At 47.2% G+C, this 20,568-nt stretch overlaps 1 protein-coding gene across 6 annotated transcripts in view; it reads left to right on the top strand.

The window, feature by feature from the left end:
- CLASP1 (cytoplasmic linker associated protein 1) overlaps window positions 1-20,568 on the top strand; it is a 220,730-nt gene that overhangs the window by 118,022 nt on the left and 82,140 nt on the right. For 3 of the 6 annotated variants that reach the window (XM_084774619.1, XM_084774618.1, XM_084774616.1), the window contains exons 11-19: window positions 1,562-1,654; window positions 3,935-4,080; window positions 4,999-5,134; window positions 6,479-6,549; window positions 7,195-7,254; window positions 8,671-8,748; window positions 10,805-10,972; window positions 11,530-11,579; window positions 12,197-12,367. In XM_084774619.1, the coding sequence (XP_084630745.1) occupies window positions 1,562-1,654; window positions 3,935-4,080; window positions 4,999-5,134; window positions 6,479-6,549; window positions 7,195-7,254; window positions 8,671-8,748; window positions 10,805-10,972; window positions 11,530-11,579; window positions 12,197-12,367 (973 nt within the window). Of the gene's footprint in view, window positions 1-1,561; window positions 1,655-3,934; window positions 4,081-4,998; window positions 5,135-6,478; window positions 6,550-7,194; window positions 7,255-8,670; window positions 8,749-10,804; window positions 10,973-11,529; window positions 11,580-12,196; window positions 12,368-13,908; window positions 13,957-14,444; window positions 14,469-20,568 lie in introns of all 6 variants that reach the window. The other 3 variants (XM_084774614.1, XM_084774617.1, XM_084774615.1) reach the window with 2 other exon arrangements.

The raw sequence follows: 20,568 nt of genomic DNA, 5'->3' as shown, positions 1-20,568 counted from the left end.
GGCTGCTACTAAAATTAGGGTGGTGCCTCAGTAATGGCTTAGTGGTTCAGAGCTCTTACTGCTCTTCCAGAGGACTGGGTTCAGTTCCCAGCTCTCATATTGGGGTGCTCACTACTTGTAACCCTAGCTCCGGGGGACACCATACCTTCTTCTGGCATCTACCGAAGGCCTACAGATGGGACAAACACAGCACATACATAGGCACATGGGAGTAAAGATACATTTTAAAGTTTTTCTTTTTAAAATATCAAGGTAGAAAGAGTCTTCAGATTCCACTTTTCAAATATACCTGCATCCGTCAGCTTTATGTTACAGCAGTGAAATGCCTGTGGCAACTAAGTCTATAAAATGAAATGATTCATTTAGCTTACAATATGGAGGACCAAAGCACAGGGTGTGCGGAGCAGGCTGGGGAACCACGCCTTGCCCATATTACCTCATGGTGCAGCGTCAGTGGCCCTAGGACAGCAGGCAGCTCCTGTCAGACCAGCAACGAGAGGACAGACAGGGTGGAGTCAGGTCAGGGTTTCATGACAACCCTCCTAGAATTGGCTCCCCAGTGGCTCAAGGCCTTAAAGAGCCCACGGCCTGTTAGTCACACCACCCAGGCTCCCAGCCTTTTCCCACAGTGAACTTTTGGGGACTCCTGTCCAAACTACAACACCGCTGCATGCAGAATCCTTTAGCTTTCGATGTGGAAATTGAAACTGTTAAGACTGTAGGAGATGTAAGGTGCAGACTAGAAAATGTGAGAGCCCTGTAAACTCCAACACGAGCAGAAGCCCCAGCCCCATTTGATGTCTCTGGAAGAGCAGGAAAGATGTGGTCCTCGAGTAAACCTGCTGGGTCACAGAAAAGAGACAGTGGTGGTTGCCTAGAGCAGAAGAGAAAGACGCGTATTTAACAATTTGTTCCTAGAAACTCACAGCTAATGAAGTAGAGCAGAAAAGGTGGAGTGTGCCGTGTGCTGGCTCACTGTTGGATCCGTGCTTAGCTGCTTTGCTCAGTACAGTCCAGGAGCCTTCTACCAGGATCAAGACGATCCCACACCCACATTCCCATGGGCCCGTCTGACCCGGGCAACCCCTCTGTTGAGGCTTCCCTCTCAGATGATTCCAGGCTGCTCAACATAGTAGAGCCAGCGAGGGCACCTGCTGACCTGCACGCGACTCTGTCTCATGGTGGAGGTTGCGGAGTGATTGCCAGAAGGTGCCCTGCAGCATGGCGCACGCGCCCCGCCTCTTGTCCCACCGTAGGCATTCAGTAACCCTAAGGGTTTTAAAATGACTGGTGCATCACTGGCCGCTGTTTGCTTTCTCTCGTACACAAACTCCCCTGTTGCATTCAGAGTAAAGATGTGCCCAGGACAAATGGCAGCAAGCGTGGGAGTTCCTGTTAATCGTGGGTATCGGGCGCACTAAGATGAGCATGCCCCGAGAATTCCTCACGTGAAGTGAAAGTTTCTGTTACTACACTGACTTGACTTCAAGTTTTGTTTTGTTTTTTAAATCTTAATTCTGTACACTGTCTTCTGTTGAATATAAAATATTTTTGCTTCCAGATTTATTCCAGCCGGGACCTCGAGGAATCCATAAACAAAATTAGAGAAATCCTGTCAGACGACAAGCATGACTGGGAGCAGAGAGTAAATGCTGTGAGTGCTGCTTCCCTGTGGCTCCATTGCACTCATTTACACACTTACACATTTACACATTTACATACACACTGCTGCTTACACATAACTTACCACGTGCACATGTTACCTTCTGAGTAAATTCCCGCACTTTCTTTTATTGTTTGCAGTGAGCTTTAGTGTTTGTTTTCTGTTGCTGTGATCAGCATCATGAGCAAAAGTAACCTACGGGTTATATGTAGTCCATCACTGACGGAAGCTAGGGCAGGGCCTGGAGGTATGACCTGAGCCACAGACTGAGGAATGCTGCTTACTGGCTTGCTCCCCCCCCCCCAGACCTCCCCCCACCTTTAAAAAAAAAAACAAACCTGTTTTCTATACAACCCAGGACTCCTGCCCAGGGTTGGCACCACCCAAAGTAGCCTGGGCCGGGCCCTCCCACATCAATCATCAATTAAGAAAATGCTCGAAGCCAGATGTGATGGTGGTGCACCCTTTCAGTCCCAGCACTTGGGAGGTGGAAGCGGGTGGATCTGTGAGTTCAAGGCCAGCCTGGTCTACAGAGTGAGTTTCAGGACAGCTGGGTCTAAAAGAAAGAACCTCTGTCTTGAAAAACCAAACCAAAAAAAAAAAAAAGAAAGAAAGAAAGAAAGAGAAAATGCTCCAAGTTGGACAGTGATGATGAACACTTTTTTTGTTTGTTTGTTTGTTTTTTGTTTGTTTGTTTTGTTCAAGACAGGGTTTCTGTGCATACTCTTGGCTGTCCTGAGCTCGCTCTGAAGACCAGGCTGGCCTCAAACTCACAGAGATCCACCTGCCTCTTCCTCCCTGAGTGCTGGGATTACAGGTGTGTGCCAATGCAGCCAGCGATGACAAACCTTTTTTTTTTTTGGTTTTTCGAGACAGGGTTTCTCTGTGTAGCCTTGGCTGTCCTGGACTCACTTTGTAGACCAGGCTGGCCTCGAACTCACAGCGATCCACCTGCCTCTGCCTCCTGAGTACTGGGATTAAAGGCGTGCGCTACCACGCCCGGCTGACAAACCTCTTTAATCCCAGCATTCAGGGAGTTAGAGGCAGGTGGATCTGTGAGTTTGAGGCCGGCCTGGTTCTACAGAATGAGTTCCAGGGCAGTCAAGGTTACACAGAGAAACTGTGTCTTGAAAAACCAAATCAAACAAAAATGCTTCAAAGTAGCCCACAGGCCAATTTTGTAAAAGCAATTCAATTGAGGTTCCCTTTCTTGGATAACTCAAGTTTATGTCAAGTTGACAAAAATTAAACAGCACAATACTCTGTAACCCATGCTGCCTTTGACTTGGGGTCTCCTGCTTCAGCTTGTGGAATGTGGGACCCACTCGTCCTGTGACACCACACATAGCTCTACTTGTATTTGTAAAGCACAGCAGCTTGCTGGGCATTGTGGCACATGCCTTTCATCTTTGCACTTGAGAAGCAGAGGCAGGCCGGCAGAGCTCTGAAGCCAGCCTGGTCTACATAGAGAGTTCCAGGACACCCAGGGCTACGTAGACAGACCCTGTCTCAAAAAGTAAACAAACAGACAAACCCAAAAAACTCCAGCAACTTACCGGCTGGAGAGATGGCTCAGCAGTTAAGAGCACAATTGCTTAGACTCCAGGTCTGGGAGCCAGTGCCCTCTTCTGGCCTCCATGGGCTCATGTGCACATGTGCTTTAGTGCACATAGACTCATGCAGGCACACACATGTCCTTTGGTGCACATAGACTCATGTAAGCTCACACACATGTCCTGTAGAGCACATAGAGTCATGCAGACACACACACGTGCCCTGTAGAGCACATAGAGTCATGCAGGCACTCACATATACCTAAAATTGTTTGTGAGGAAATCATATTTATCATGAGTGCTACATTTTAAAATGGGGTCTTAGTTGTGATCTAGTTTGTTCATGTGTATTAGGTAATAATTAGCTGTCCAGATTGTCTTTGCAAAATGGTTTCTAGCTCCTGGAGATAAAACTTCAGCAGTTAAGAGCACTTGCTGTTCTTGCAGAGGGTGCTACCTTGATTCCCAGCACCCATGTCAGGTGACACACAACAACCTGTAACTCCAGCTCCAGGGGATCTGACACTCTGCTGATGGCCTCAGCTGGCACCTACACACACACACACACACACACACACACACACACACACACACACACAAATACTTTTTTTAAATGGTTCCTATTATCAGTTAACTTTTATGTTTATCTCCTTTTTTGTCATGTATTTTCAGCACTAAGACTGTTTTATATACCTCTGGCTTTTCTCTGTCCCATTAGCTAAAAAAGATTAGATCATTACTCTTGGCTGGGGCTGCTGAGTACGATAACTTCTTTCAACACTTGCGTCTTCTGGACGGAGCCTTTAAACTCTCGGCTAAGGACCTGCGGTCTCAGGTAGTGCGGGAAGCTTGTATCACCTTGGGGTAAGGACTGCGATGCGCTACATCCACCCACACTGTAAGACAGCCTTTCAGAGCTTTAGCAATAACTGCCTAGCTGTGCCTGTGCGCTCACCTCTAGCTGCTCTCCGACCCCCTAGCCTGTTAATATGGCTGCCTATACTGTTAGAGTAGCCACTGCCACTTATATAGACTGTGTTGGACTTTACATTTGACTCACTGAAAAATCTCTGAGGCCTTTTTTGTACTATTAATAAAAAAATGAAATTTATGGAATTCATGGGAATTTTTTTTCATGGTTTTGCCTACAGGATACAGCATGTGCAATAGGATGCTTGCTTGTTTCTAGAAGAGCGCTGTAGCAGTAGCATCCATGCAGGGCTGTGGGTAGTTAGTGATGGAGCCCTTTGTAGCTTGCAAAACCCCCAGTTCAATACTGACTGGAGAGAGAGAGAGAGAGGGAGGGAGGGAGGGAGGGAGGGCGCACAAAAGTACTACCATGCTGTTTTATCTGTAGCTAAACTGAAGTGTTGAGCTTACTTGAGCCGGGATATTAAACTAACCAGAGCAGCAGGCTGTATAAAGCATTGTATCTGCATAGAGTTTTAGGTAGGCAGATACTCACGCATCATGTTTTATATGTAAAACAAAATAAGATAAAAAGGTGCATGCAGTGTGTTCATGCTTAGTGTTTATCAGTATGCTGTTGGTCTTGGCAGGTTGTCTTCTGCTTTTTTACACTTATTTGGAAATGATTAAGAAAAGTGTGTTAGCTGATGGCTTTGCCAAGTCTCCTCCTTGTACATGTTAAGTTTATTTTTAAGGTGTCTTTGAACCTTGTCTTTGATCCCTAGAGGACTGTGAAGGAGAGCTGTGAAATGCCCAGGGCTCTGCCCGCCCCTGGGTGAGAATGTGGCTACAGCTGGTCCTTTCTTGTTGCAGGCATCTGTCCTCAGTTCTGGGAAATAAGTTCGATCATGGAGCTGAAGCCATCATGCCAACTATCTTTAATTTAATCCCAAACAGTGCCAAAATTATGGCTACTTCTGGTGTCGTAGCCGTGAGGCTAATCATCCGGGTAAGTACGTCATGGGGACACCCATAGAAGCCTGGTGGCTGACGGGACATAACAGGCACTCCTGCTGAGGGTGGGTCTCTGCCACTGTAGTCTGTCTGTGCATACAGCAGTGTCTTTTTCCCGGCACTGCCAGCTCGGTGTTGTCTTGTGGGCTGGCACACTGTCGCTGAGAGGCACATCTCTACTCACCTGCCGCTGTTGGTTCTAAGTACATGGCTGCCCAGAGCATCCGGGATTTTGTTGCCCCTCCATCCCCTTCAGTTCCCTCTTCCCTCATCTCTGTCCTCCAGTGTAGCTATCGGTGCTTCTGTTGCTGTTTACCTGAAACTCGCTTCGCTAGTTGCCGCGAACGTGGAGCTGGAGCCATCCTCCTCACCTGAGTTTTCTAGCACTTACTCTAATGTAAGCAGCAGCCCAGTGTGAATAGTCCTCACGCACGGTTTCAGAAAGAATAGTTCATGAAGGCTTCAAAAGACCTTTCCAAGCTGGGCGTGGTGCTGCACGCCTTTAATCCCAGCACTCGGGAGGCAAAAGGCAGGCAAATCTCTGAGTTTGAGGCCAGCCTGATCTACAAAGCAAGTCCAGGACAGCCAAGGCTACACAGAGAAACCCTTTCTTGAAAAACAAAAACAAAACCAGAAAAGACTTTCCCTCTACTTTCTCCTCTCTACTGCCCTCAAGGTCTAGTTTTTCCCCTGAGGCAAATCTTGAAACTGATATGGACTAAAACTGACCAGCTACTTAGCACCAAGCCTGAGGACCTGAGTTCAAGTCTCAGGACCCACATGGTGGAGGGAGAACCAACTCCTACAAGTTACCTTCTGACTTCTGCGTGTTCGCGCATGCATTCGTACACGTGCACACACACAAACATACGCACCCACAGCAGACAAAAAAATAAATGTAATTTTAAAAGAATCTTGAAAGTCTGCATAATGCGCTCAATCTCCACAGCTTAGTTAGGATTATTTTCCATCCTTACTGTTTTTGCTTTCCCTTATTTGTAATATTAAACCCAAAGCCGTTGTATATTTCCAGTGAAACAGTATGAGGATGGCTCAGCGGATGAGGCCCTCTGAGTGCATACATCATAAAGTCAGCCTCCCTCAGACTGCTGGGACTCTAGGCTGATTCATGTTGCATCCTGTCATCTCTCCTGGCTCTGCCAGTTGTGTAGTGGCCTGTGTGTGGCATCTCAGGGAATGCTGTTCCCTTCTTCACCACTGGCACTTTAGGTTGAACGTACACATGTAGTGAGGTCAGTTTGTGAAGAAGAGGCTCCCTCTGCATCCGGCTCTGTGTGGGTGTTAGAAGTGCTCACCCGTTTTCTGTGTCTCTCCGCAGCACACTCACATCCCTCGGCTGATCCCTGTCATAACAAGCAACTGTACCTCTAAGTCTGTGGCAGTTAGAAGGTAAGTACTGGAAGAGCCTCCTCCTCACCCTGCAGGTGTCTCAAGGCAGGGTGGACACCAAACCTCCTTCCGTGGATAGAATGTCACAGTTGCAGCTGTTATTATTTAAGATCACTAGTAACTGCTTCCTGGTCCAAGAACACTGTGATATTTTGTGGCCAGCAAGGTGGCTCGGTGGGTACTCCCAAGCTTTATGACCTGAGTTTGGTCCCTGGGACTCCCAGGTATGTCTTCTGGCATGTGTGAGTGCACTCACACACATATGCACATGTACATGGACACACATCCACCCACACATACATGCGTACATACATACATAATACAAGTTATCTACTCAACCTTCCAAAATATTAAGAACCTTAAATTTTTTTAAAGAGCTTAATAATTTGTGCATGCATGGAGTGTATATGTGTACGCGTGTGCCTGTGAGTGTATGTATGTGTGTGCACGTGTGCCTGTTACCCGCAGAACCACCTTGCTGGCCTAGTCTTTGGTTATTTCCAATTCTTCCTTACCTCCTTTTTTCTATTTTTCCCTGTTAAATGAAACTTACCTATTCAAAAACCAAACTGGTTGATTTAAGCAAAAATCCATTTTATTTTCAGCAGCAGGCACGTTACTAAGTTCTGTGTTTCTTCCTTACAGGCGCTGTTTTGAATTTTTAGATTTACTTTTACAAGAATGGCAGACACATTCACTAGAAAGGTGAGCATCTGTGACTCAGAGATGTTCTCTGGACTGAGGCTTGGGGTGAGCGCCTCGGCAATCGGTCCACACTCTCTTGTATAAGGAAGGAAGGAATCTAAGCATTTGCTAAGTGTCTAGTTCCTACTGAGGTGAGCTGCTTCACACTGGAGAAGCTTCAGGGAGTATCATCCTTCCAGATACTAGTATAGTGTAGCTATGCAGCGCAGTTAATAGGTGCTTGCCTAGTCTGGAAGAAGCCCAGATTCCATCCCCAGTCTTAATAAGAGAGGGAGAGGAAGAATGGGGAGGAAAGAGAGAGAGAGAGATAAAAAATTCAGAGTCATTCTCAGCTACATTGGGAGTTTAGCTTGGGCAGGTGACCAAGTCTTAGGAAAAAACAAAACAAAATATGTGCACCCCAACCCAAGCTGGCAGTATGCATTATCTTGATTGTGCCAGTAGGGGGCAGTATTGGTCCAGGTTCTGTTCTGCAGCTTAATGAGGGCCTAGAGCTGCCCACATCTTTATACTTTCTGGGAGTCTCACTCTCTTGAGGTTTTCTTTTTTCTCCCTTTGTTGTTGGTCAGCAGTTGTCTTCATTGAGGTTTGTAGCTGACTACTTTTACATATCAGAGTTTAAAAGTAGCATTGTGTCAGAATTTCTAAAGAATCACCTCTGTTCATTTTCTGTGACAGTTTTTAGCTACCTGTTGGCTTTTAGGTACTTGTTCCTGTGTGTTTGGCGGCAGCAGGAAGCAGTGTTGTACTACAGTTTTGAGTGGGCATCATCATTCGTCAACCCTTTTTCATCATGGTCATAATGGCCGGTAGAGAAGTTATCTGAGTGGTTGTAGAAACTAAAACTAAGACGACGTGTAATCGGATCACTGGTTTTGAGAGCGGAGCTGCCCACTCTCCTGGAGAGAGCAGGAGTTTGCAAGGCCCTTGCAGTGGTCTGGTGGTTGTTACTCATGTAGACCGTAGTTTTTGGAAAGTTTGACTTTATTGTTTAAGGGGATTTCCTATTATAATGTGGCTGCTTGTTCCCTGGACATCTTTGAGTCATCCTGCCCATGATAGATTTTTTTTTTCCTTCTTACTAATACAAAGGATAAGAGATAGGCACACTGCATTAATGGACGCACAGGCTATGCATGAACGGTATAGAACTTCTTTGGACCTCAAACGCTAAATAAGTATGGTTCAAAAAGAAGTTACCTGTGATTTAAAAGTAGTGCTGTCCACATTTTTCTTGAAAAGTAGGGTGCAGATGGGAAAGGGGGCTTGGTGTGGCGTGGGGGCACTCAGCCTCCACGCTGTGTGTCACCTCGCTAACTGGCACAAAGCTGTTTAGAACTTGGTTCACAAGCCTGTTTCCCCCACATAAACTTGTATCCTTAATGACTGTTTTTGTTTTCTTCCCTAAATGCCTAGACACATATCAGTATTAGCTGAAACAATAAAAAAAGGAATTCATGATGCCGATTCTGAAGCAAGAATAGAAGCCAGGAAGTAAGTGTCTATTAAACCAGCTTGTTTTGTTTTGTTTTGTTTTTTTTGTCTCAGACCCACTGCATGGATTGCCTCACTACAACCCTGTTGGTTACTGAAACATATTTTGTTAATGATAACTGTTAGGTGTGACTTCAGAGGGTTTCTCTAAGCATTTTGTTGATGCTTTGCTGTTTAGGAAGCTGCCTATGTGCAACTGATTATCAACAGGACTGAGGTGGACATTAGGATGCTTGTTTTCAAGCTTAAGAGAAAGTATCCCATGAGTCAGCAGTGCCGGCTCCTACTCTTGTTTATTCATTCACCAAACCATCCAAAGCCTGGCAGCCAGTGGTCTTTACCACTTTACCGTGGGAGACGCCAGGCACGGGGCATTCTCTTCTTGGCATCGTATTTGAAAACATGAAATGATCACTCAGCAGGCATGAATCTTGGGAGGGAGAGTTGGATCGACCGATGCCGAGGTCATCATGGTGATGACATCTAGTTCTAGGCTCCTAATGGAACTGCCCTGAATTCCAGTACCCAGTGAGCTATCGGAGTTTGATGTCAAAACCACTGACTTGGGGCTAGGGATGCAGCTTAGTAGCAGAGACCTTGTCTAGCGCAGGTGAGCCCCTCAGTTTGGTCCCTGAACCATAAAAGATAAAAATAAATAAAACATAAAAATAAATAAATAAATAAAAATAAAAATAAAAACAAAGCATGATGCTGATGGCGCAGCCCGGTGCTAAGCTACTTGTCTCACATGTTTGAGACCCTGGGTCCATCCCCTGCATACCAGCTGCTGCACAGGTGGAAAAGACAATGACTCTGGCTTTTGCTCACGTGGTCTCTCCTGTGCTGTCACAGCTGAGCAGCTCCTCAAGTTGCCACAGGTTACAAACTGCTTTTCTTACTTAGCAATCTAGCTTACTTAGCTAGAAATTGATTTCTTGCATTTGTTTATTTTGTGTTTCTGCATGTGTGCCCACATGTTCTCATGTCGGGACACTGGGTGTGGCAGAGCATGTGTGGGGAAGTCAGAGGACAGCTCCTTCCACCATGTGGATCCTAGGGATCGAACTCAGATCTTCCGGCTTGGCAGCAAGTACCTTTACCCACTGAGCCATCTTCTGGTCTTATTCTCCTTATTTCTGAGCTCATTGTAACTCTGGTCTCATCTTGGGTGGTTCTTATCAGTGCAAGTGACATAATCTCTAGTTCCTGCAGGCTACGCAGGGTCAGTTGGATAAAGGTCCACTCCTGCTGCTCTTGCCTTGTGTTCAAATCCTTCCCCACCCTCAGTTTTTCCCTCATCCTCGAATCATGATGCAATACAGATCCCAAGTAGTTCTGAGAATCTTATGTTTTTTGTTTGTTTGTACTCTTAAGTCAATTTTAGATCCCTCAAATTGAGGAATGTCAAACTGCATTGATAAAAGTTGCCACTGGTAGCTGAGCATTTTAATCCCAGCTCAGGGAGGCAGATCTTTGTGAGCTGAAGGCCAGCCCCGTCTGCAAAGTGAGTCCAGGATAACTAAGGTTACACAGAGAAACGCTGTCTCGAGAAACCAAACCAAACAAACAAAAGAACCAAGTTGCCACTGGTGAGCCCGTTCTGTGTTCTAGGTATGGCTGTACAAGCTTGGGTGCTCTCTTACCCACGTTCCCTGGCCTTGCAAATTAGAGCCTTTAAATTCCTGTTTTATAAATGAGACCAAGGTTCTGAGAAGTTAAGGCAAGTTCCACCAACCCTGCTGACCTGAGTTCAATCTCTGGGACCTCCATAGTGGAAGGCGAGAACTGACCCCACAAATTGTCCTCCCCTCTCCACACGGGTGCCTTGGCACCTCTGCCCCACCCGCACATCAACAAATAAATAAAAGGGTATTTTTAATTAAGCAATAAGCCATAAGCCAGGATTTGTCTGATGCCTCCTTTGCTAGTTCTCTGGCCTTGTGGCATCGCTCCTCTTAGAAGGTAAGTGGGGGCCTCAAATCCTTGAAGACGCTGCATGGTGTACTCGGGTTCAGCAGGGTCCCCTGACTAGACCTGGGGTTTGTCGTCTCCCTAGATGCTACTGGGGTTTCCACAGTCATTTCAGCCGAGAAGCAGAGCACTTGTACCACACTTTGGAGTCCTCCTACCAGAAAGCCTTGCAGTCCCACTTGAAGAACTCGGACAGCATCGTATCTCTGCCCCAGTCGGACCGATCCTCGTCCAGCTCTCAAGAGAGCCTCAAGTAAGGGTCTTGCTTCCGCTGACCACAGTGCAGTGTGGTGTAGGGAAAAGGTGGGCTGTGCAGGACCACGCATACTGCAGCTCTCCCCCGAGTACCTGCCAGATGTCAAGGTAGACCTGGCTCCAGTTAAGGGACTGTGGGGGTGGTGAGAAACTTGGCCCCGGACTCTGCCACAGACTCTTGTCCGCCAAAGTTTTGAGTAGCGTGAGTGAGTTATAGAGTACTGTGGACTGCATACATTAATGCGTCAGGGAGTCCCCAAGAGGATCTGAGCGCTGCCAGAGACAGGTTTGGAAAGGGAAGACATCTAAGACATGGGACTTGACCTCGGAGCATGGCCGCCCTTCAGTTCTGACCTTTGTCCCTATTCCCGTTGTGTTCTGTTTGAAAGGTCATTCATCCCCAACATGATGTTGACATTCTGTCAGATGTGGGCTTGGTAAAGTAGTGAGTTGACTGAAACGTTCTGAATTCATTGTTCTCGGGCACGCTTTGCTGTTGTAGTCACTACAGATAAAGTGCACTTTGGGTAACATGCGTGTGTATGCATTTTGCAGCCGGCCGCTTTCTGCCAAAAGAAGTCCCACTGGCAGCACCACGTCCAGAGGTGAGACCTTGCCGCCGTGGCCCGTTGGCGGGAGGCCCGCTCCTGCCCTGGCTGTGCTGCTCATCTCCTGCGGCCTTTCCTGCTCCAGGCCACTCAGTTGGGAGCCGGGTGCCACCTTGCCGTCTGCTCTGACTCCTCGGCAGCGCCACCTGTTTACACTGTCAGGATGGCTAGGCAGGCAGAAACCTGGTTCTCTGGCTTCTCCTCTCTCCCTACCTCTCTACAGCCATGAGTCCTTTTGCTCCTTGCCTCACATAGCAGAGAGTTGGGCGGCAGTTTGTTAGCTCTAGAAGCTGGAAAAGGTGTTTCCAGAGGACATAGCCAGATGGGAACACTTACCTTATTATATATATTGGCTGTAATCTTAGACCTATAGTTTCCCATTACTTACAGTGGAGCAATAGAGAGCCCACAGGCAAGGTTACTTGTGGGTCTCTGTGCCTTGCATGAGCCCATCTCTGGCCAGTGAGCTGCGGTGTCCTCCCTCCCTTGGGCACCAACATGGGTTACAACTTAGTGTTTGTTTCTAAGGAAAGCGGAGCAGCCGCACGTAACAGGATGGATTTGAAATCCCACGTGCTCAGTCCCTCCTGACTTTTCTTCCTTCTCCACTAAAGGCTCTACAGTTAGTACCAAATCTGTGTCAACGACAGGATCCCTCCAGCGGTCTCGGAGCGATATTGACGTGAACGCCGCAGCCAGTGCCAAATCCAAAGTCTCCTCGTCCTCAGGATCCACTGCCTTCAGCTCTGCAGCAGCATTGCCTCCAGGGTCCTATGCATCCTTAGGTAACCAGGCTCCCTCCTGCCCTGCTGCCTCTGTGGCTGACGAAGCCTCACTGTTGCAGGGTGCCCTCAGGGACGGGTCCCAGCTACTCTATGTCCAGTGTCCCTTTTCTCTGGAGTATCAGCCTGTTTCAGAAGGACATGTGTTTTTGCAGGCTGTGTGGTCCTCATGGCCTCTTTCCTATAGCAAGTCCTGCCCATACCCAAGCCTCTGCCCGTATTGCCAGCACTGGCCTCCCTGCTCCCCCTCGTCCCCCTCCCCACTGGTGGGAGCAGAGCCAGATGGCTCAGGGGGCACCTAGGGTTCCTGTAATTGTCTCTTAGAGTGGGGGTGACACACACTTCTCTGTGCCTGGCTCATGGTGTACCTCATTGTATTTCTGTAAATGCCAAGTTAGTCATTCACCCCCAAATCAGAACACCAAAACCAGGGTACTCACATGCCCACTAGGGAAGTCCCAGGTCACTGGAAAGGTCCTGTTCTCACATGCTTTGAGATTGGAAGCATGGGGACAGGGCAGTGCCCAAAGAAGGTGCCACTTGTTCCCTGTCCCCAAGAGCAGGGGGTGCAAGCTCTGAGTCTGCTGCTTCTCTGCCAATGACCTCGTGGGGATGGTTGCCATATGGCACAGGCACGTGATTGAGGATCAGTGGAATTACATGAAGAGCCTTTGTCAACGATTGCCCTTCAAGGAAAGAAAGAAGTGAAATAAAAACATTATTAACCTGAGAGATGTCTGTCCGGGAACCACATGTTCAGGCCATCCTATCTCCCGATCTCAGACATTCTCTTGGAGGCCCAGTGTGGACTCTCTTCTTCGCCATGGTAGCTGTCTCACTGTTAGTGTACAGTTACTGAGGTGTGGTTTTGTACTTTTTGGTCAAGGGAGATGCCACAAGAGTTCCCTCCCGTGGTGAACAAGTTAGAACAAGAACTTACCAGGGTGTCATTACTTTTGATCCACTTTCACTTTTGCTTACAGTTTTTTTGTTTTTGTTTTTGTTTTTGTTTTTGTGTTTGTTCTGGAGACAGAGTCCCATTGTGTAGCCCTGGATAGCCTGGAACTCACTATGTAGACCAGACTGGCCTCTAACTCACCAAGATGGGCTTGCATCTGCCTCCCATAAGATGTGCCTGGCTCACATTTAGTGCTTTTTTTAAAGTTAGCATTTGCTTGACTGTTCTCAAGCCAGTCTTGAGAGCATCCAGGATCAGTATTTACTTGTATACATCTGGGCCCTTCGCATCAGTGTTGACTATGCCCCAGGAGTTTGGCCTGGTGACGAATGAACCTGAGGAAGCACTGAGGACACTACCTCAGCTTCCTCCCAGACAAGACTGCAGCACCGAGTACTCTCTCCCTTCCCTGGAAGAATTCTCCCTCCAGGCTCCCTGGTTTTGCCCCACCCCCACGCACCACGTCAGCAAACGGTGAAGTAGCCCATAGTTCCGAGACTGCGACCAGGTCCCACTTAGGTTGACCGTAACACTTGACTTTTAAAAGTATAGCATTAAAGCTTATAACCCTTTTCCAAACTTCTAGAGTCCAGACACATGAGGGAAGACTTGGAGTACATAGGCCTGGATGCAGGTACTAAGCGCAACAGCTGCTGCTGCCGGGCGTGTAGTTGGGATAGGCCTCGCTACAGCCTCTCAGCTTCTGTCAGCTTCTGTCAGCTCTGCTCTTGGGTACTCCTTAGAAGCTGAACTCTTAGTTGCTCCTCTACACGCCTCCTCCTGCTAGAACTTCCAGGGAATGGGACCTTTTCCAAGGATGATACAGTTGACAAAACAGAGACCCTGAGTCACGCTGTCACACCGCGGCACAGCCGTGGGTCACAGTTCTGTTTTGCTCTCCAAAGGCAAACCGTGTTCCTCCAAGCTGGCCTGACTCCTGGTGAGGGCGCCCTTAGCTGCCTTCCAACTCTTGCTGTGCCTCTAAACCTGTTTCCCTTTTGGCTTTGTTTTAAAGTGTACATTTTGCTTTTTGAGTAGCTAATAACATTCTGCTTTTTAATTTTCTGAGTGTTACTAACTGTTCCCTGTTGTCCCCTCCCTTGTTTTTTAATTGGCTTAAAGACGGTACTTCCACTAAAGCGGAGGGTAAGCGGTTTGTTTCTGTGATTGAGGTGTGTGTCTCTCTGGTCCTCTGTTCCCACCGAGTGCTGCCCGGGGCCCACTTGTCCTCACTGAGGTCCCTGCATGATGTGTTGCACGTTATCCCGCCCTCCTCTTCATTCTGTCTCCAGCGGCCTCGGGCCCTCCCTCTGCCTCACTTCTCTTTCCCTTTCTTGTTTAATCTTCGTTCCGGTGAATCAGGGCCCTGAAGTATGCTGTGGGTGGTGACATGCTGAGCCCACACTGGGAAGAATATGCGACATTGCCTTGTCTACTCAGGAAGCCCCACCTGAGCTCTCTTTGTGTGTGTGTGTGTGTGTGTGTGTGTGTGTGTGTGTGTGTGTGCGCTCGCGCGCACGCGCTTTGTGGGCCTCTCGGCTTCATCTTTCCTGTTTCGAAAGTAAATGTTCGTGTCAAGTTTCAGCGGTGGTGAACATTTTTACTGAACTACAAGGACATTGTTCATAGCGTTTTACTCTCCTAATTGCTGAATTATATGCTGTTGGTTTTATTTGTTCACGTGTGCACACTCATCTTCTCACCAGCCCTGTGAGAATAGCCTTCTCTGTGCTGAGTTCTCCACCCACACCACTGTCCACATCTCCGAGACCCATAATTTAGGCCAAGAAACTCTTGCTTAGCCCCTGCCTTGGTCATTGAACTTGAGACACAGCCGGCGTGGTGTGCACTGACCTTAGGTTAGCAACTGTTGGACAACATTGTCCTTTCCCAAGATTTTTGGGTAGAAAACAGGATGGCGTGTCAAGAGTTGAATTTAGAGAAGTGTAGCCTACTGGAGGCAGTGCCTGCGATCCCCAGCCCTGCAGACAATGCCTTCAGCAATCAAGACCAGCCTGTTTAGTTCATACTTGTAAAATGGCTACCATGTAAGAAAGGCAGGGTTTGAGCAGGGTAACTCTTTTTAGCTTTTAAACTTTATTGCTGTGTGTGTATGATGTGTGTGTGTGTGAGTGCCCATCTGTGTGCTGTGTGGTGAGCAAAGGACAACTTTCAAAGGGATCAGTTCTGCCCTTCCATTATGTGGAATCCCTGGGAATCGAACTCGGGTTGTCAGACTTGTGTGGCCAGCACTTTAACCACTGAGCCATCTCACCAGCTGCACAGAGTGTTTATTAATATTTTGTTTGGATGTAGGGTCTGCTGTAGCCCACGAAGGCCTCCAACTCTCTAACTAGCCAAGGACGGCCTTACAGCCTGGTCCTCTTCCCAAGGGAGGCTGAGAGTATGGATGTGCACCACCCTCCCAGAATATCAGTGCTGGAAATGAAGCCCAGGGTTTTGAGTACACTGAGCCAGCACCTTGCCAACTGAGCTGCCTCCTTGGCCATACGGTTCCTGAAGCCATAGTCTAGGTCCTCAGGAATCAGAAGGGAAAAGAGACAAATAGATTTTCTCCTCCTCCTCTTCTTTTCTTCGCTTCATCTTTTTCTTCTTCTTCCTCTTCTCATCCCCCTTATTCATGTATTTATATGTGTAAAGGTTCTCATGCACACGTGTGTGTGTGTGTGTGTGTGTGTTGAGGCCCAAAGTTGACATCTAGTGTCTTCCCCATTCACACTCCAATTTGTTTATTAAGATAGGGTCTCTTGCCAAGCCCAGAGGACTCCAAATCTGTCTAGTCGAAATAGCCAGCTAACCCCGGGGAGCCTGTGTCTGCCTGCCAAGCTCTGGGTTTACAAGTGGCCACATTGCCCAAGTGACTTTTATCTGAGTGATGGGGCTTATACTTTGGTTCTCATTCCTGGCTGGGTAAATCCATTATCAACTGAGCCATCTGCCGCGGCTTCCTCTGCCTTCTTAAGCCCAGCGTGCTTCTTCCCTTCTCTTCCAGCAGTGAAAGGGATGGGTCAGGGGGTCTGTGTGCAGGACACACCCACTTTACCAGGGAACCATACTCCTAACTGTGAGTCTTTAAAACTCTTCTAAAATACATCTTAAGGATTTTACAATCTCTAGGCTCTGAGACAAAAAGAACCAAACTAGGTGTGGTGGCGCACTGCATGAAGTGCAAGTACTTGAGAGGCTGAGGAAAAGACTGCAGCAAGTTCAAGTCCAGCCTGTGCTATAAGGAGAGGCTTGTGTCAAAACAGCAGCCACCAAGAAAGTCAGAACAGGTGTGGTAGCACATGCCTGTGACCTCAGCACTCAGGAAGTAATTAGAACAGCTGAGACAAGGTTTCTCTATGTTATTCTGGCTGTCCTGGAACACACACACACAGACACACACAGTCTCTCTGACTCTCTTTCTCTGTCTGTCTGTCTGTCTCTGTCTCTCTTGTCCCTCTCTCTCTCTCTCTCTCTCTCTCTCTCTCTCTCTCTCTCTGTAGACTAGACTGGACTCACAGATACACTTGCCTCTGCCTCTTGAGTGCTGGGATTAAAGACATGCGCCACCATACTGTAATTTCATGTTTTGGCTGTCTGTCAATACAGAACATAGACCATTGTCAACACTTTTCAGAACTGATTGATGTTTGCTTGATGAGTGCCCAGATCACTGCTTTCCACAGCACAAGAAGGTATGAGTATGTATGGGGCCATTTGAGAACTCCTTACAAATCCTGTCTTAACCCAAGGTGCGATTTAGCAAGTGGCGATCTTTAAAATCAGACGTTCTCATCAATGCAGTCCAAATGATTATTGCTTGAGAAGTGACAGTAAGAAAATGGGAGAAATCTTTACCTTTCTTGTGTTTTTCTTTCTTTCTTTCTTTCTTTCTTTCTTTCTTTCTTTCTTTCTTTCTTTTTTTTTTTTTGGTTTTTGAGATAGGGTCTCTCTATGTAGCCTTGGCTGTCCTGGACTCACCTTTGTAGACCAGGCTGGCCTCGAACTCACAGCGATCCGCCTGCCTCTGCCTCCCAAGTGCAAGGCGTGCGCCACCACGCCCGGCCTCTTGTGTTTCTCTAAGAGTGGAAAAGTTTGTGCATTAAGAACAACTCCCAAGCTGGATGTGGTGGCGCACGCCTTTAATCCCAGCACTTGGGAGGCAGAGGCAGGTGGATCTCTGTGAGTTCAAGGCCAGCCTGGTCTACAAAGGGAGTCTAGGACAGCCAAGGCCACACAGAGAAACCCTGTTTCAAGAATCCGGGGGTGGGGGTGGGGTGGAGTGGGGGGCGGGGCAAAGAACAACACCATCTCAGCTCCTGACACCTCACAGTCAGATCATCGCGAGCACTACCAGAAGGGTCATCAGGAGCTCAACTCTGATTTCAGTTTACGCTTGGCTGTTCATCAACAGTTCCTCTTCAGTTTTTCTCACAGTCCCCATGTTTAGGTATGAGGCCACAGGGTAAGAGGCTGGGCTGTTGAGAACCATGCTTGTGTGATAGACATAGAACTTAGAAGTTAGGGTCTTTTTTCAGAAGCGGGGGGAAAAAGCGTGACCAAAAGAGAATCCTTACAAGGGTTAAAGTGCTGTGACATTGGAGCAGTCTTCCTTGATCTCCTGAAAGCCAAAGGCTTGAACTCTTCCACCGAAATTTCTTGCTTTACACACACACACACACACACACACACACACACACACACACACACACACACACACACACACACGGCCCTCCCTCTAAGTCTACAGTTTTTCTTCATTGTTATGTAGTTATTTAGTTGTTTTCGCTATTCTTGCTCATGCTGGCTTTGCCTCCTCCCTTCACTCCCGTCCTGTCTCTGTCATTTAATTGTGGTCCACAACTGCACTGTGTTCTCATGGTTTCTGCTGTGTTTGTGCAGTAGCTTGTGGTTCTCTTGAAGACCACAAAACTTTTTTTTTGTCTTTTCTTAAAAACCTGTCCAGGCTCTTATAATTGCCAATGGATTAGAGTAGACACCAGTTCCTTTTCCCATGAAGTAGACACCAACTTGAACACAGCACACCAGAAGCCCTTCAAACTATGTAGCTACTTTCCAAAAAAGTAAAGAAAGTTCAGAACTAACAAGCCCTTCTCAGGCCTCCCCCATAGCTCAGCAGCTGAGTCCTAGGGCACACAGAAAACAAGACATCAAGCTCATCAGAGGTGCAAGGCCCTGGCCTGAAGGGACCATATCATTCATGAAAAGGTAGATATGGGGCCAGGTGTGGTGCCTCACGCCTTTAATCCCAGTGCTTAGGAGGCAGAGACAGGCGGAGCTCCGTGACTTGGAAGGCAGCCTGGTCTGCAGAGAAAGTTCCAAGACAGCCAGGGCACTGGAAAAACCCCCTCCCAATAAAACCAAAAAAGAAGGAGAAGAAGATGATGAGCGAAGGAGGAGGAGGAAGAAGAAGAAAAGAAAAAGTAGACTTGGATGCCCGGCTGTACTTGGAAAAACTATCATCTTCAGATTGTTTTGCTGTCTTCAGTGTCTTTCATGGGGAGAACAATCTTGTCTACTCCTCTATAACGGGCTCTGTATGTACACTAAGCTGAACTCTGCTCCTCTGGACCCCTGCTGCGGAGCTCAGGGTTGTGTTTGCAGCCCCCATGAGTACACTGGATTTTCACAGGAGCTACTCTTAGATCTGTCCTCTAGGCTTTCCATAGATTGCATCAGCCAGATAGGAGATGGCAGGCCAAAGGCACTGTGCAGGAAGCAGCAGGAAAGGTAACACACAAAGAATGTGTGTGGTGAGGACTTGAGTCTGTTTTGAAATATAAAATAACTACTCATGGTGTTCAAAAGAAATAAGAAATGTACACTTTTGTTTGTTTGAGAAAGGGTTTCTGTGTGTCCTTGGCTGTCCTGGACTCGCTTTGTAGACCAGGCTGGCCTTGAACTCGCAGTGATCCTCTTGCCTCTGCCTCCAGAGTACTGGGATTAAAGGCGTGTGCCACCACACCTGGCTGAAATATACACATTTTAGTGAGTGAAATACATAGAGTTTATTAGCCAAAATGACCCTTCTGGTTGAGCCACATACTGCCAATTCAGAACAAACAGCGCATCCACCCAGCTCCAGACACCAGCAAGTGCAAGGTCCAGCTATACCACGCTCATTGGCTGAATCCTGGGGCCTGTGGGCATTCACTGTCACGAGCGCAGGACAGAGCAGGGTACATAAGCCTGCATCATCACTTGCCAGCAAAGGGCAACTTCCTTGTGTGTGCAGTGCGGTGGGGTGTGTGTGACTGAACCCCAAGCCTTGCCTGTACAGCTTGTCACTGAGCTGTACCCTAACTAACCCCAGCATTTTTGAAGGTCCACAGCCCTTCACTGCTTCTGTTCTCTTTGTGTTATACGACTAAGACAGCACAATGGGGCAAATAAATGAAAACGTATCATCTGAAAAAAATGATGATGGCGGATTTGTAGGTTAGATAACCCCAGTCTCCGTACAGATCAATAACAAAGTCTAGCAGAAGTTCTAAACATGAGATCAAAATATAATGATTAAAAGCCAGGTATGGGGGCTCATACCTGGGACTCAGGAGGTTGAAGGAGATTGTCTGAGTTTGAGGCCAGTCTGGACTATATCGATACCAGGTCAGCTTTCAGCTTTGGCTGCCTAACAAGACTCTGTCTCAAGAAGTAGAGTGTGTGGTGTGTGTATGTGTGTGTGTGTGTGTGTGTGTGTGTGTGTGTGTGTGTGTGTGTGTACAGATATATATCTTAATAAAACAAAATCTACTAAAAGTACTTTTTAATTAAAATAAAGCACCTTTGCCTGAGTATAAAAACTGAAGTAGAGCTCTGAAAAAGCGAGGCATTGTAAAATTAGTAAGAAAAGAGTTAAGGAAATTGAAGAATTAGTTATATGGAAAAGATTAAAAAAAAAAATCTCTCCTTGGCCCATATGAAAAATCTGTTCTACAAGTGTACTCACAAAAAGTTACTGAGTAGAGCAATATATTTTACCTTTAAAATTAATTATAATTTTCATTTTAAAATATGAACAGTGGCCTATGTTTCTTGATCATACCAGTATATTTATATACAGAAAAAGACATTTGAGAGAATCCCAAACACTGGCCTTAGTAGCAAGTCATCCAATGCTGGGGAGTGGGAGGCCTCCAACAGGGACTGTATTCCTCAGGGTTCATAGATATAGGTGCTCATTAGAAAATATGCAGGTGTGGGGTGTGTGAGAGAGAGA

The sequence above is a fragment of the Acomys minous genome (assembly GCF_964271855.1).
Source record: "Acomys minous genome assembly, chromosome: 1".
NCBI lineage: Eukaryota > Metazoa > Chordata > Mammalia > Rodentia > Muridae > Acomys > Acomys minous.
The sequence above is the reverse complement of the archived record's forward strand: the minus strand, read 5'-3'. Positions and strand labels throughout refer to the sequence as shown.